This window comes from Biomphalaria glabrata, chromosome 2, assembly GCF_947242115.1.
Source record: "Biomphalaria glabrata chromosome 2, xgBioGlab47.1, whole genome shotgun sequence".
Taxonomy (NCBI): Eukaryota; Metazoa; Mollusca; class Gastropoda; family Planorbidae; genus Biomphalaria; species Biomphalaria glabrata.
The window spans coordinates 6,211,342-6,224,954 of NC_074712.1; the positions used below are offsets into that span (position 1 = coordinate 6,211,342).

General features: G+C 36.8%; 1 protein-coding gene across 14 annotated transcripts in view; it reads right to left on the reverse strand.

Moving 5' to 3' along the window:
• LOC106056126 (myosin heavy chain, striated muscle-like) overlaps window positions 1-13,613 on the reverse strand; it is a 54,869-nt gene that overhangs the window by 22,662 nt on the left and 18,594 nt on the right. For 7 of the 14 annotated variants that reach the window (XM_056018864.1, XM_013212825.2, XM_013213383.2 and 4 more), the window contains exons 8-23: window positions 12,427-12,490; window positions 12,000-12,098; window positions 11,134-11,237; window positions 10,296-10,434; window positions 10,029-10,147; window positions 9,539-9,688; window positions 9,264-9,434; window positions 8,461-8,643; window positions 7,771-7,897; window positions 6,913-6,992; window positions 4,845-4,932; window positions 3,368-3,485; window positions 2,656-2,776; window positions 2,236-2,372; window positions 1,848-2,070; window positions 179-421 (exon numbers count right to left, since the gene is read on the reverse strand). In XM_056018864.1, the coding sequence (XP_055874839.1) occupies window positions 179-421; window positions 1,848-2,070; window positions 2,236-2,372; window positions 2,656-2,776; window positions 3,368-3,485; window positions 4,845-4,932; window positions 6,913-6,992; window positions 7,771-7,897; window positions 8,461-8,643; window positions 9,264-9,434; window positions 9,539-9,688; window positions 10,029-10,147; window positions 10,296-10,434; window positions 11,134-11,237; window positions 12,000-12,098; window positions 12,427-12,490 (2,166 nt within the window). Of the gene's footprint in view, window positions 1-178; window positions 422-1,847; window positions 2,071-2,235; window positions 2,373-2,655; window positions 2,777-3,367; window positions 3,486-4,844; window positions 4,933-6,327; window positions 6,396-6,912; window positions 6,993-7,770; window positions 7,898-8,460; window positions 8,644-9,263; window positions 9,435-9,538; window positions 9,689-10,028; window positions 10,148-10,295; window positions 10,435-11,133; window positions 11,238-11,999; window positions 12,099-12,426; window positions 12,491-13,048; window positions 13,145-13,613 lie in introns of all 14 variants that reach the window. The other 7 variants (XM_013213676.2, XM_013213523.2, XM_013212902.2 and 4 more) reach the window with 3 other exon arrangements.

Sequence of the window (13,613 nt, forward strand, 5' to 3'; positions counted from 1 at the left end):
GGAGTGATTTATTACAGTGCTTTACCTTTACCTATCCCTTAGTCTGTTGGACCGTTGGGGCACCAAGCAAGACTAGTTCAGAAGTAAAAAGCAGCCTTAAAAAAAGTGCTAGCAACTATTTTATTTTACGTTCTTTTGGTACATACAATTTCCCATTAAGGATGAGTGGGTTTCTTACCTTAGCCAAAGAGTTCTCCAGGTCTTCGATGTCCTCCTTAAGAGCTTTGTTCTCGGCTTCCATCTTCTTTTTCTTTTCTTCCAGCTCGGCGGCGGCGTCCTCCTCATCCAAGAGCCTCTCCTCCATCTCCTTGATCTGCTGCTCGTACTCGACCTTCTGGGAGATGAGTTTCTCAATCTTCTCCTCGGCGTCAATCAAGTTGTCCTGCTCGGCCTGGAGTTGGATGTACAGATCGTTCTTGGCCTGTGGGGAGACGCAAAGAGATGAGCGTCCAAAATACTGCTCACAATCGGAACCAACTTTATACAATCTTAAGACTAAATATATAGTTAAGACTAAATCTCTATTTACCATCTTCTATATCTTACAAAATTATCAACAGTCGTTTTTGTCAAAAGAGAAGATAATTACGTACTACTCGAGAGAGTTATTACTCTTTACAACTGGAATGGGTATTTTTACAATCAGGCGCCTAAATATAAAGTTAGACGAAGCCCTTTTAAAACACCTTTATCCTAAAGATTACAGTGGTTCCTTCAAAATAGATGATATAATTGTTCTTTACCATGCGTTCATCTAGTCGTGCTTGTTAATTAGAGACTTAATCTTTATTACGTCATTGAGTTTACAAGCTGGTTCTAGGAACCCCCTTCCATGCTCTATTGGCACTATGGAAAAAGGAGCACTTTTACGAATTAGTCCTAGAAAAATGTTGTTGTATCTAATACAATGTATACCATTAATGATTTTTCAATGGATACCAGCTCACATACAACTAGCAGGAAATGAGAAGGCTGACACACTCGCCAAGAGTGGGAGAACAAACTCACAAGTAAACTCTGCACTCTATCCAGAAGAAATTAATTGTAGATAAAATAAATGAGAAATGGACGAGCTCCCATCCAAATCACAAGAAAGATGATGCTTACTATAAGCTATCCCGACAAGACCAACGTCTAATCTTTCGACTCAGGACCGGACACAACAGAATGCGACAACACATGTTCCGGAAGCTCAAAATTGGAACCAGTGAAATCTGCCCATGTGGAGTATCACCAGAAAATGCCGACCACGTCCTCCAAAACTGCTCTCTCTACCAAGAGGCCCGTATAAGACATTGGCCCCAAATCACCCCAATAGAAAGAAAACTATATGGAGAGCTCCCTGATTTGGAAACCACTGCGCAGTTCATCTCATGTATTGGTTTAGTCATATGAACACTCCAACATAACAATGAGAACGATGAAGAAGAAGAAGAAAAATGATTTTTCATTGAGGAGAAACGTTCCCTGTGTGAATCGTAGCAAACACATATCTGAGATGCGACGACTTAAGCAGTTCCAATTTACGAAAGATAGCAAATTTTTCTTTTTCTATGCACACAAAAGATGTCTCATCAAAAAAGATCAATCGTTATTGAAACTGATTGCAACGGCACAACCTATTGGTCTAAACTGCCCAGAGGTTGTGACGTTGCAAGTGTTCAGGCCTTCCATAACGACTGGTCTGGACTCAAACGTAGCTTTGAGCTCAATCTTCCATTTTAAAAAGTTTGAATACATTTGGGGTTTGAGTCTTATTGAACTGTATTTGGAAAGAGGATTTGTGTCCAATATATGTGTATGCTTCTACAACCCAATGCCCACGTTCCCAAGAGCCTGACACGTACCTGGAGCAGACTGACGTTCTGTTCCTCAAGTTCCTTGCGGAGTTTCTCAGTCTTCTCCAGCTCGACCTTGGTCTTCTCCAGCTCTTCCTCTTTCTTCTTCATGTCGTCCTCAGCGCGGGCGACGTTCAGGAGAGGCTTGACCTTGACGTAGAGTCTCCACCAGAGCCAGTTCTTCAGTCCCAGCCATTTACGGATGTTTCTCTGGATCACACTCAAGCCGACTCTGAAGAACACAGAACAACAAGTTAAAGATTTGTTTGCTAGATTGATCCTTTTTTTATGACTTGCCTGAATTAAGATAATGATAACTTATTTGTTTCACTACTTTACGTTTCAACCTATGTAGAAAAAGATAAAAGCAGATAGACACTTTCTATTATGATTTTACCTCTGGTCTTGGAGTTTCTTGTAAGATTTGCGCATCAGGTAGCCACGGATGTTGGCCTGGAACATGGAGATGATCTTGGACAGACGCTCGTCACGCATGTCCTCAAGGGTACCCAGGACACCAGCCTTGAAGAAGACCTGGATGAAGAACAGCACACAGTTCAAATCTAGTCTCATAACAAACCAACATCTCGATTCACCACATTAAAACAATGCTTTGATCTTCTCAGTCATATACAGCTTGATATAATACTACAGGACATTATCAGTAACAAGAAAGCAATCGGGGACATTCTTTCTTCTGTTGAGTATGGAACTAATTAAGCATCTTTTAGGATTTCAATGAATAACAGAGAAAACTAAACTACAATTTTTATATTCAAGATTGTATTTGATATTCCGAATAGCGTCTCATATTTACCTTTGTTGTACCAAGACGGTATTCAGCGGGGTCCATCTGGAGGGCCAAGAGAATGTTCTCAGTGACTTTCTTGCCATCGACGAAGCCTTGTGGAATGGCGTTGGGGGCCAGGATGGAGTAACTGTAAACCGGAAGGTCGAATATAAATTGTTTTGCTTAATCTTTGCTTAGTTTGTGCCTTCACATATTTTATAAGATTATACGTAGCTTAACATAATACAAAAGTATTCTTATATGTGTATCTATATCGTATCAATATCTAGCATCTAGCACTATTATTCGCTTAGCTTTTCTTAGCACTTTACTTTACTTTACTGGTTGCATTTGTTAAACTAGTTATGCTTATATTTGATCTAGTTATACGGATTTCTGTTTAAAGTGGTGGTGCTAATTTTTTTGCACTACTCTGTTCAAGTTTGGGCCCAAGCAGATGGTCACGACGTAGGGACAGTTTGAGGAACTCGGCCAGAAGCGAGTAAGGGAAATTTACAAGCATTTGGTCGTTGTGCTGGACACATGACACCCTTGTTAATCGTGAGCTACATAAGCGGATGACCATTACATCACCAGCCCTGTAGATCTTGATGTCTCAGTGGATTGCATACAGTACCTTACTTTGTAAATAATGGTACTTATTGTAAAACGATCATGTAGCACAACTGGTTTGCGAACAGAATTCTCGCCCCTTAAATATATTGCAAGTTCAACTTACCGTTGTTTGAACTCAGAGTAGATGATTCTGTTGGGGAAACCTTTACGGCAGATACGGATGCCTTCCAGTACACCGTTACATTGGAGCTGGTGCATAACCAGGTGGGAGTCGATCTCACCTGCACACATAAAACAAACATTTTAGAAACATATTGTAAGATGTTACTTCATGGTATTGTAGAATGAAAAGTGCATGATCGTTGACTGGTTACTAAATGTATGTAACAAATTGAAGTTTGTATTCGTTAATTTAAAAAAAAAAAAAAAAAAAAAAAAAAAAAAAAAAAGTAATTAAAAAGTGCTAAATGATCACGGTCTGAGTCAAGAAGTAAATTTTGACATTTTTAACCATTCACTCTTGAGATATCACGCAGTGGTTGAGTAGTGCTGAATGACTATGCTTCCAGTACCAAGAGTCTTGACATCGAATCCCCTTGAATACATATTTCTATATGTTATCCCGCGTTAATGTACCCATGATAATTGTTAAAGACACAAATCAAGCTTGGGTTTTCATAAGAACCGCCTGTCAGGGGTTTTTTTTTTAAGCCTGGCTCGTTTACCCAGGCCCTGACATTACTATAAAATAGCGTGATAAATGACTGTCAATGTAATGACTGGAGAACTCGTTTAATGTACAGATACAATATTTAATACTAAGGCTATTTACAGTTTATGTGGAAGACGATAGTGATGGTATTACATATAATACTGGTTATGTTATCAAAACTTTAGAAATAATAAAGATCGTAACAACCAATTCACACCTTACGTTTTAACAATCCAATCATACTACAATTGTAAGAGAATTTAATATCCACCGTCCTCCAAAACTTTGGCTCCCAGCAACTCACACATCTAACCAGGGGTCCGTAAGTCTTACAGAAATACGACCCAAGAAAAAAAAAGTAAAAATATTCCTAAGATTAAACAAAGAATCGTGTACGGACAAAACACACGGCCCGTTTCAGTTAACTTTCGAGGGTGAACTGCCTCAAGACCAAAGAGTGACCAATAAATGTCACCGGACCCTATGAAGTAGCGAACAAATCCAAACAAAACAAAATCAAAACAACACACGCCCCCCCCCCCCCCCAATCACCCCGCACAAGATCCAAGAGCAGAGAAAAAAACTACATAGCAGAGAGAACGAAAAATACACTACCCAACCCACTCGTGACACCGCCCTCGACACATCGTAAAGACAAGATTATCAGTGAGGCCCCCCGGAGATCTCCCCCCCCCCAACAAATTTTTACATTACTCTACCAGGTATTATTCAGTCAGCTATATTAAGAAGACTTGGTCCTGTGAGGCGATTCTGTAGCATTTTAACAGATGTTCCTTACATAGCCAATCCCAACACCCGACCTGACCAGAGATCCCCCCCCCCACCCTTTTGATAACAAGAAGGTAATTCTAGTTCTCCGTGAATGTAGCGATGTGGGTACTTTAGTTTGCTCCAACCATCTACTCACCAGGCTGCTTGAACTCGTTGGGGATGATACAACGCACGAAGTGAGGGTGAGTGCTGTACAAATTCTTCATCAGTTTGTTCAGGGATTCCTACATCATGGTCAGAAAGGGAACGAAACAAACTGTTAACATTTTTAAAACACAAAACCTAAAAACTGTAATAATATTAGATATTGTAATTTATGTTTAAAAACTGTCGCTATTTATAGTACTTTACGCAATAGATTTAGATTAAACATATAAGAACTCTATCTCTCTGTATACATATATATTTGTCAGTAGGCTAATGTATATAAGATTCTTTATAGACAGTCTAGACTTAATAAAAATGTTATCATATATTAAACGATATTATTACTATATCTGAGCAGAAGAAGAAATAGGTTATACTCATATTGTTTTTTTAGCTAAAGATATAAATGGTAAGATCTGAGAACAGTGCCGGCGCTAACAATGTGGGCGATGAACACAGGTACTCCCATCAAAACAAATTACTCGTGCTTATATTTAAATATATTGCGTTTCATTGTTATCGCTCATTATTGCAAGCGCCGACTCGGTTCCCAAACTTAAAACCGAAAACAAAAACACAATAAAAAGGGTGTATCAAACAATGTGGTTTCAACTCTTGTGCGACTAAAAAGAAATCCATTTGTTTTTATAAAAACACAAAACATTGGAAGTCATAAAAGTTATCTAAATGGAAAAGTTAAGATACTAACTCCTAAGGTTGATTAGATCTGGGTTGGACAGATAAATAGAAGGTTGAAGAAAGATTAAGGTCGGGAGATAAGGATAAAACTCAAATTTACATTTAACATTTAAAAAGTATGAATTCGTTATTGCAGAGAATGGTGTGTATATTTGACATAATAAATAGTTATTTATTGTTATTTAAAGTTTTTTTTTATGTTATTGTTATGATCTTGTTCTAATGTAGTAAAAAAAAATATTTGAAAGTATTCAAAGTATTTTCAACTATAATAAGAACATGAATTTTTACGAGTTTTTTGTAGAATAATAAGACATAGAAAGGTGATGATTTCACCACAGAAGAAATTGACAAAAAAAAAAGTGGAAGGGGAAAAAAAGCATGCTCCTAATTACACATGTATGGCTAATTAAACAAATGGGTTGGGTTGTAATCTACTTTTGTGTAAATGTTCGATGAGATTAAGGAAAGGTTAAAGGTAAAAGGGTTGTGGTTCTAAATCTCCTAAAATGGTAAGCAAGCAAGGAATAGTTGGGTTGGGGGGGGGGGGGAGGTTGTTGGGTAAGAACCACACAAAATAAAATCACTGCAAAACAATTTTTTGTTTGGGGGGTAGTGTTCTCGGAAGGTTTTTATTTAAAAAGGTTTTGCTAAGGTTCACACAAAGGTTGGGTTTGTTGGTTGGTGAGGGGGGTTGTCATCCGGTTCACATCTCAGGTAGGCGTCATGCTTTTCGTGGAGGGTTGAGCAGTAGGGGCGGGTTGGTTTTATACCTTGTGCACAGAGGAGATAGTCTGGAAAGCGGTGGACTTCTTCTTCTTCTGTTTTCCGTCACCTCCCTCTGCGATTCGACCATGTCAGGGGGGAAAACAAATTGGTTTAAATTTGGCAACACTTATTTTTTTAAAAAAGAGGGCACAACCCAAGAAGGTTCAGCCCAAGCGGGCGTGATACCGACACACTCAACAAAATATAGCTTTTGGTGAGAGAGAAGGTGACATTGCAAGATATAAGGGGTGTTATAGAAGAATACAGAAAGATGAACAGATGCAGTACGCTGGAGCTCTGCGCTGTTTCAAGTCGCGGCTGAAATAAAATACATTTGCAGTTAATCATGCCAGATATAAAGGTTTTCAGAATCCCGGACTCAATCTTCGAAAAATAAGTAGAATGTATTCTAAAATTTATAACACCAAAATTATTTTTTTTTTAGTAAAAGCAACGTCTATGTTTCTTTAATATCTGGCAAATCAAGATAGTTAAGTCCCTTGACTTTCCACGTCGCTATATTTAGAACAAAAAGTTAAGAGACTTTGTTGGTGTTAGAAGTATGACTTTTCATGCCCAAGGAGTCTAACCTTATGCAAATAGGACACAGTCATGAAGCTGCCACCTTTCTTTCTCTGTGTTACTTTTGTTGTGGTGGTACCATCTTCTCCTGATTTAGTTGGGTTTTTTTTTTTGTTGTGTTTTTTTTTTGTTAAAGTTAATTATTGTTATGTTTCGGTAACAATTCGGTTTGTGTAATCACCGAAACATTGGATTCAATTAAAGAGGAAGAAAAAGATAAAAACAATGAGTTTCATGTTTAACAAAAAAAAAAAAGAGTCATGTATGACATAGCATTAAAAGAAAAGACAACAAAAGTGAAAAAAAAAATGTCATCATAATAATTAGCTGAAAGGTAAATACTAACAATTATCGTGAGAAAAAAAAACACAAACTTCAATATAGAACATAAGTATATTAATCAAAACAATAAATATTATTATCTGAATTTGGAAAATAGAAAGTATTTTGAAAATATTTGAAATTGATTAAAGTTAAAACTTACGCAAGAATGGTTTCATTTACTATCAATAAAATACTAGTGTTCATGAAAATTAGAGCTAATTTTAGAAATGGAGCAACGTTTTTCTTGTTATATTTATAACTTCATAAAAAATGTATGTAATTTAATTTTTTTTTAATTATGTTAAGCTCCGACGTTAAATTGTGAGTCTTATTTAAAAGATAACTACAAATTAAATCTCAATTCTTTAGATGATAATTTTATAACTAGTGGTAGAAATCCAAATTTTAAAAATCATTTAACTAATTTTCTTCTCATTTCGAAAGTTAAAACAAAATTTTGACAAAATACATTTTTTTTTCGATTGCAAATCAACGATATGTTTAGTAAAAGTTTAAAAAATCTAAATTTTTTTCTTTCTTACCGGCACCTTCTGGTGGGGCGAACAGCATTGACACAAGTGGCTCCTTGGACTGACCAAGCAGCTCAACCACAGTCTCGTTCAGTGGATCCTTGTTCTTCTCTAGCCAGCCACAGATGTTGTAGGGCACCTAGAAGTAGAAGACACAAACTCATGCATGAAGAAGTCTGTTGGTAATAGTCACCAACACACACAACGTCTAACGGAAAAATAAAAAGTAAAGTAAAAAGTACAATAGCAGACCAGACGTCGGGATCAATAATATAAAGATTATCTCTATGTTCGACAGTTTACGAGAGATTAACGCTGATCAGTATAATGACCAGCTACAATGACTTTCATTTTTTTAATTAAATTTACTTTAGGTACAAATTAGAGCTGCTTAGACTCAATAATAATAATAAAAAAACATAATTGTTTGACGAATCGAGGGTACCAGTTCTGTGTCGAAGAACATGTCTACACCTAAAGAGATGTATATCTAATTATCTATACATTAAAATTGGTGGCCTTTGAATGAATAAGAGAATTTAATCACACAAAGAAACGCCCTACGACATAAACCATAGTGGTTTCATTATTGAACGATCCTTACGCAATAGAACAAGGCATTACTACACCTAATTAATAAAGTGTTGTTGTTTTTTCTACAAATGAAATGTGGTTTCTACTCGGAAGGGTGTGGTAACTTACACTTCCGGCGTAGTGATGCAGCTCAAAGTGAGCCTCGGCGACACCAGCCTTCTTGGGTTTGCTGGCCTTGCCGTAGTTCTTGGACTTGCCCAAGTGGTTGTTGTTCAGCTTCTCAAAGAAGGATTTGTCATCAGCCTTGGGGAACATGCACTCTTCTTCCAGGATGGACAAGATGCCCATGGGCTAAGTGAAAATAAAGAAAATTTTTTTTAAAGGCATTATAAAAAACAACAAATCCTGAAAAAAAAATGTACTAACATACATTAGTATTTTATATATAACTTTAGTAAATGAATAGTAATGTTGGATGGATGTCTGTGGTATGCGCGATGGACAGTTGTTTGGTAGTCTCGATAGTCCCGGGTTCATATCCTGTCTGCTGCTTTCCCCAGTCGACCTGAGGGAGGTTTAGACTATGACGGAGAATATCTTCAACTCTGACCCGACATATGTAAATTTTTTGACCTTCTTTTTTTAAACTTTCACTCTCAGGCCTCTTGAGGCAGATGTCACTATGGCCGATGGTTAACGAGGGTGTCATGTGGCCATCACGATGACCAACCACTTTTACTATTAAAAATGTGCACCCGTTAAATTGGGCTGACTAAGAGAGGTCCTAGAGTTTCAAACTCACGACTCCTCAGAACGGAAGCTAACTCTAAGATTAGCCTTCATTTTTATGAATTCACGAGACATGAACACTAACATGTATATATATATATGTGTATTACGCCTGTCTGTCTGTCTGTCTGCCTGTCTCTCTCGATTTTAAAAAAACAGAAAATGAAACATCAGTCAATTACCTTCTCAATCAGATCGATGGCGGCCTGCAAGTCCATACCGAAGTCAATGAACTCCCAGTCGATGCATTCCTTCTTGTATTCTTCCTGCTCTAGAATGAACATGTGATGGTTGAAGAACTGCTGGAGACGCTCGTTGGTGTAGTTGATGCAGAGCTGCTCGAAGCTGTTGAACTACAGAGAAGAAAATACCTTGTCAGCTGTTGGCTAATTAAACACACATAAAAAATAAGGATTGGATGAGGGACTTGGATATATAAAGATATAACGCAGCTCACGTCAAAGATCTCAAAGCCGGCAATGTCCAGTACACCAATGAAGAACTGGCGTTTGTTTTTGGTGTCCAATGTCTTGTTGACACGCTTGACCAGCCACAAGAACATGCGGTCGTACAGAGATTTGGCCAAGGCAGCCACGGAATAGGTAACCTGTTGAAGAACAGAAACCCCTTGTAAATTGAAAGTAATTCATTTTCTAATATAATGTTCATTTTAAAATAAGCAATTAAAAAATAGTGGGTTCTTTTTTAAAGTAGACTAATTTAAAATAAATACATTATAAGTAAGTTTATTCAAAGTATTTCAATAAGTTTATTTACAATATTTTTTATTTAAAATATGTTAGAGTGGTCTCATCTCACATTGGTTCATTCCAGAAGGTTTATTAAAATTACGCTAGGAAAAGGTAGAAATACTAGAAGGCCAGAATTGTTATGTGTAGATATAAGAGAGAACATTGTTCATACAGAGGTTCTGTTGATAAACTCACTTGATTCAAGTTACGTCCTTGTGTAACGTACTCAGCTCCGACCTTGATCTTTGGTTTCAGGAGACCCTTCAACAAATCTCCAGCGTTGATACCAAGAAGGAAAGCGACTTTCTCAGCCTCTGGATATCGAAAAATAAGGAAATACATACAAATGTTCCTCTATTTAGCGTCTGACTTAAAAACAATAGCTACACGAAAAGCAAAAAAAATGGGCTCCTCTAAGAAATGATAGTGTTGGGGTCATTAGACTAGAAATGAATTCTTTACCGGCAGTGCCGTCAGCTTCGGCCTGCTCTTCTCTGGGCCTCTGCTTGAATTTCATTTCACCGAAGTGAATGATGGCGGCAGTGCACTTGTACAGAGATTGTTTCTCCTCTTGAGTGAAGCCCAGAACATCAAAAGCGTCCTGCAATAAATACATAGGCCAGTTACTGAAGGTTTTTTTTTTCAAAAGGAACTTATGAAAAGGGTTAAGCTTACATCTGTTACTTATAAGATACGAGGGTAAGAGAAATGGAGGAGAAGGTAAGAGAAATGGAGGAGAAGGTAAGAGAAATGGTGGAGAAGGTAAGAGAAATGGAGGAGAAGGTAAGAGAAATGGAGGAGAAGGTAAGAGAAATGGAGGAGAAGGTAAGAGAAAAAGGGGACTGGTAATTGCGAGAACATTATGGCATACAAAAAAGTGACCTGCTAAATAGTGTCAAATAACGCACGCTTAAACTCTATGGCTTAAAATCATATCACATGACTTAAATAGACCTTCTTTCGGGGAACAGAACCAGTTAAAATAACAAGAAGCAGACAGAGAAAGCGATGGAAAGACAATATAAAGGAATGAGCAGGCCCGTCTTTGAAACAAATTCTATCCAAGGCGAAAGACAGAAAGGAATGGAGGAAGAAGGTTAACAGATCTTGTGTGATGCCCCAACGTTTCAAAAAGACTAAAGGTAAAGGTGAAAAAAAAGGTGATTATGAATATTAAAATAGACTAAAGCAAAGAGGACAAATGTATCTACTGGCATCTATCTCTTTGGTATTAACAAATGGGGGCTCGCCGATAAAACATCAGACATAAGTAGAACCAGTGGATGTCCGTCCAACTTACATCTGTGATTTTCATCTCCTCCAAGTCATCAATACCATCGACAATAAGGGATCCTTGGTTGATGAAGGCGTACAGGGCGGGATCGGGGCTGACAAGCAGTTTCTCTGGGGAAAAAAAAAGAAGGGTCAGAGTGAAACTAAGGGCCAAAATCAGTAGATTTAGAACACTATTAAATGTCGATATTTATCAACCGAATCGGTAATACTTTCGTTTTTGTCGTAATGCAGACGTGGGCGGAGAACAGTGGCGGCCTGAGTGGGGAGGGGCAAGTGACATGGTAGAGATTTTTTAAAATTTTAACAGCATTAATAAGTTCTTTTTAGAAGAACTGTTTTGGAATGACTGCATTGCAGTTCAGTGTCTTTAAAATATACGTTTTAAGATTTCTCATCCTCATTCCAATAATCAATCGAAATGGTTTTATGTTTCTCTAAATAGATGACTATTTTACAAAAAAAGGGAGCTAATGATTAGCTTCAATATATTTCTAAGAGAGATCACAATGTCGAGTAGAGTACAAGAAGATATAGGAATTTGTTTAAAGTTATGCTAAAGTATAGTTAATAATTTTAAATGAAAACTGTTTTTACTACAATGCATTCATTCCAAAATATTTTTTCTAAATGCATCTCTACCAAAGTGCATGAAAATTGAAGGTATGCTTTACAGAATAATCCATTATAGACACCCACTCGATATTCTTAAAACACAAATAAAGAGAACTCTTTGTACACAATCTATTCTGATTGTTATGTAAGCTCCATAGAACAAGGATGTGATAAGTTTATTTGTCGAAGCGTTTTTTCCAGTAGTACTCTTTTAATAAGCAAGCCAGATAGAACCAATAGGCCCGGAATCCAACCTACCGTGCAGTGTTGGGATGGCTGGTGTGAGAAGCTGGTAGAAGATGTGGTAGTTTCTCTCGGCTGGCTGCTGGAAGGTCACACGAGATTTCTCGAGCAGATCTGAAATCATAACCAAGAGGTGACTTTTTGTTGATTATTTAAATACATTTAATTGTCGCATACACCACGACGCAATAATATACAAGGAAAAATAAAGACATGCGAAATTGGTTTAAATTGAGGTAGCAGTAATTTGAATAATTTTATAGAAGACAATGCGCATCTTTATTCATTTCTTTTCTATGTGACGAACTTGTTATAGAGACATGATTATGTATTGACACATAGATACTCAATAAAAGAATCTAATAAATGTTTGATTCTTTTATCAGTTCTACGAGATGGCGCATTCTGATCTAGAAGTACCTCCTCACGACAGCATACTTACATGTTTCAATGTCAGCACCAGCGATTTTGCCTTGGGTACCGAAGTGAATACGGATGAATTTACCCTGAAATAGGCGTGACATGCTAACATATCTGTTGTACAAGCATTAAGGAACAATTACTAGCCTAAATATATTCTAGACCTATTTATTTGGTGTTAAGACTTTATTAACTATTCGAGCTTAAACTAGAGTGATATCTCAAGGCGTTTAACGTGGAAAGATGAGAAAATGGGCTTAAAAAACGTAAAGCTAAATAGTTATGATACTATCTAGCTAATCAACATTATAATTTATGGTTAAATGATTTTAATTAAATAATAGACATTGAAAATAGTAAATTGACTTTGTAATCATTAAACAGAGCTAATATAACTTATAAAAGACTTTTATAGTTATATTAAAATAAAAGGTAATATAAATAAATTGTGTTTTTTATTACAATAAAAATCTAGCTTATGTGTTATTATTTTTTTTCACTAAAATATTAATCAAACATTAATAGGGATTTTAACAGTTGAAAAACAGGAGGTTAACAGGTTGACAAACAAAAATAGGTCAGCAGCTGACAGCATCGCCCCCAAGGTTAAGGGGGTAACAGGTCACAATGACATTAGTACTTACAAATCGAGACGAGTTATTGTTACGAATGGTCTTGGCGTTGCCAAACGCTTCCAACACCGGATTGGCTTGGATGATTTGGTCTTCCAGATTACCTTTCTAGGATGTGTCAACCCCCAATAAGAGAAGGTCGAGGTAGATTTTTGGAAGGGTCCATTGGTGCACACACAAAAACACACACACACACAGGAAGGCGTTGGTGGTAGGCATCATGTCAAGGTTCACAGGTGAAAGGTCATGATTTTAAAAAAAAATTGAAAAAAAAAAAGAATGGGAGATTCGGGGGGAAGGGATAGGTGGCAAGAAGAAAAAAAATGGAATTAACAAAAGTTTCAATTTGGTTTCAAACATTAAAAAAAAAAAAACATGATTAAGTAACTTGTCGTATTGAATTCTTTTTTTTTCCCTCTCAAAAGAATAAAAAAAAAGTTACAATTAATCATGTTTTTTTTTTTAGATTTCATATATCAATATGTTAGGGGAAAAAGGTTTTCTATGTTAGTAGTTTTGTGGATTGCTATGATCTACAGGTCAGTGTGGTGTAGAGTAAAAAGTTGGATGGCTAGAA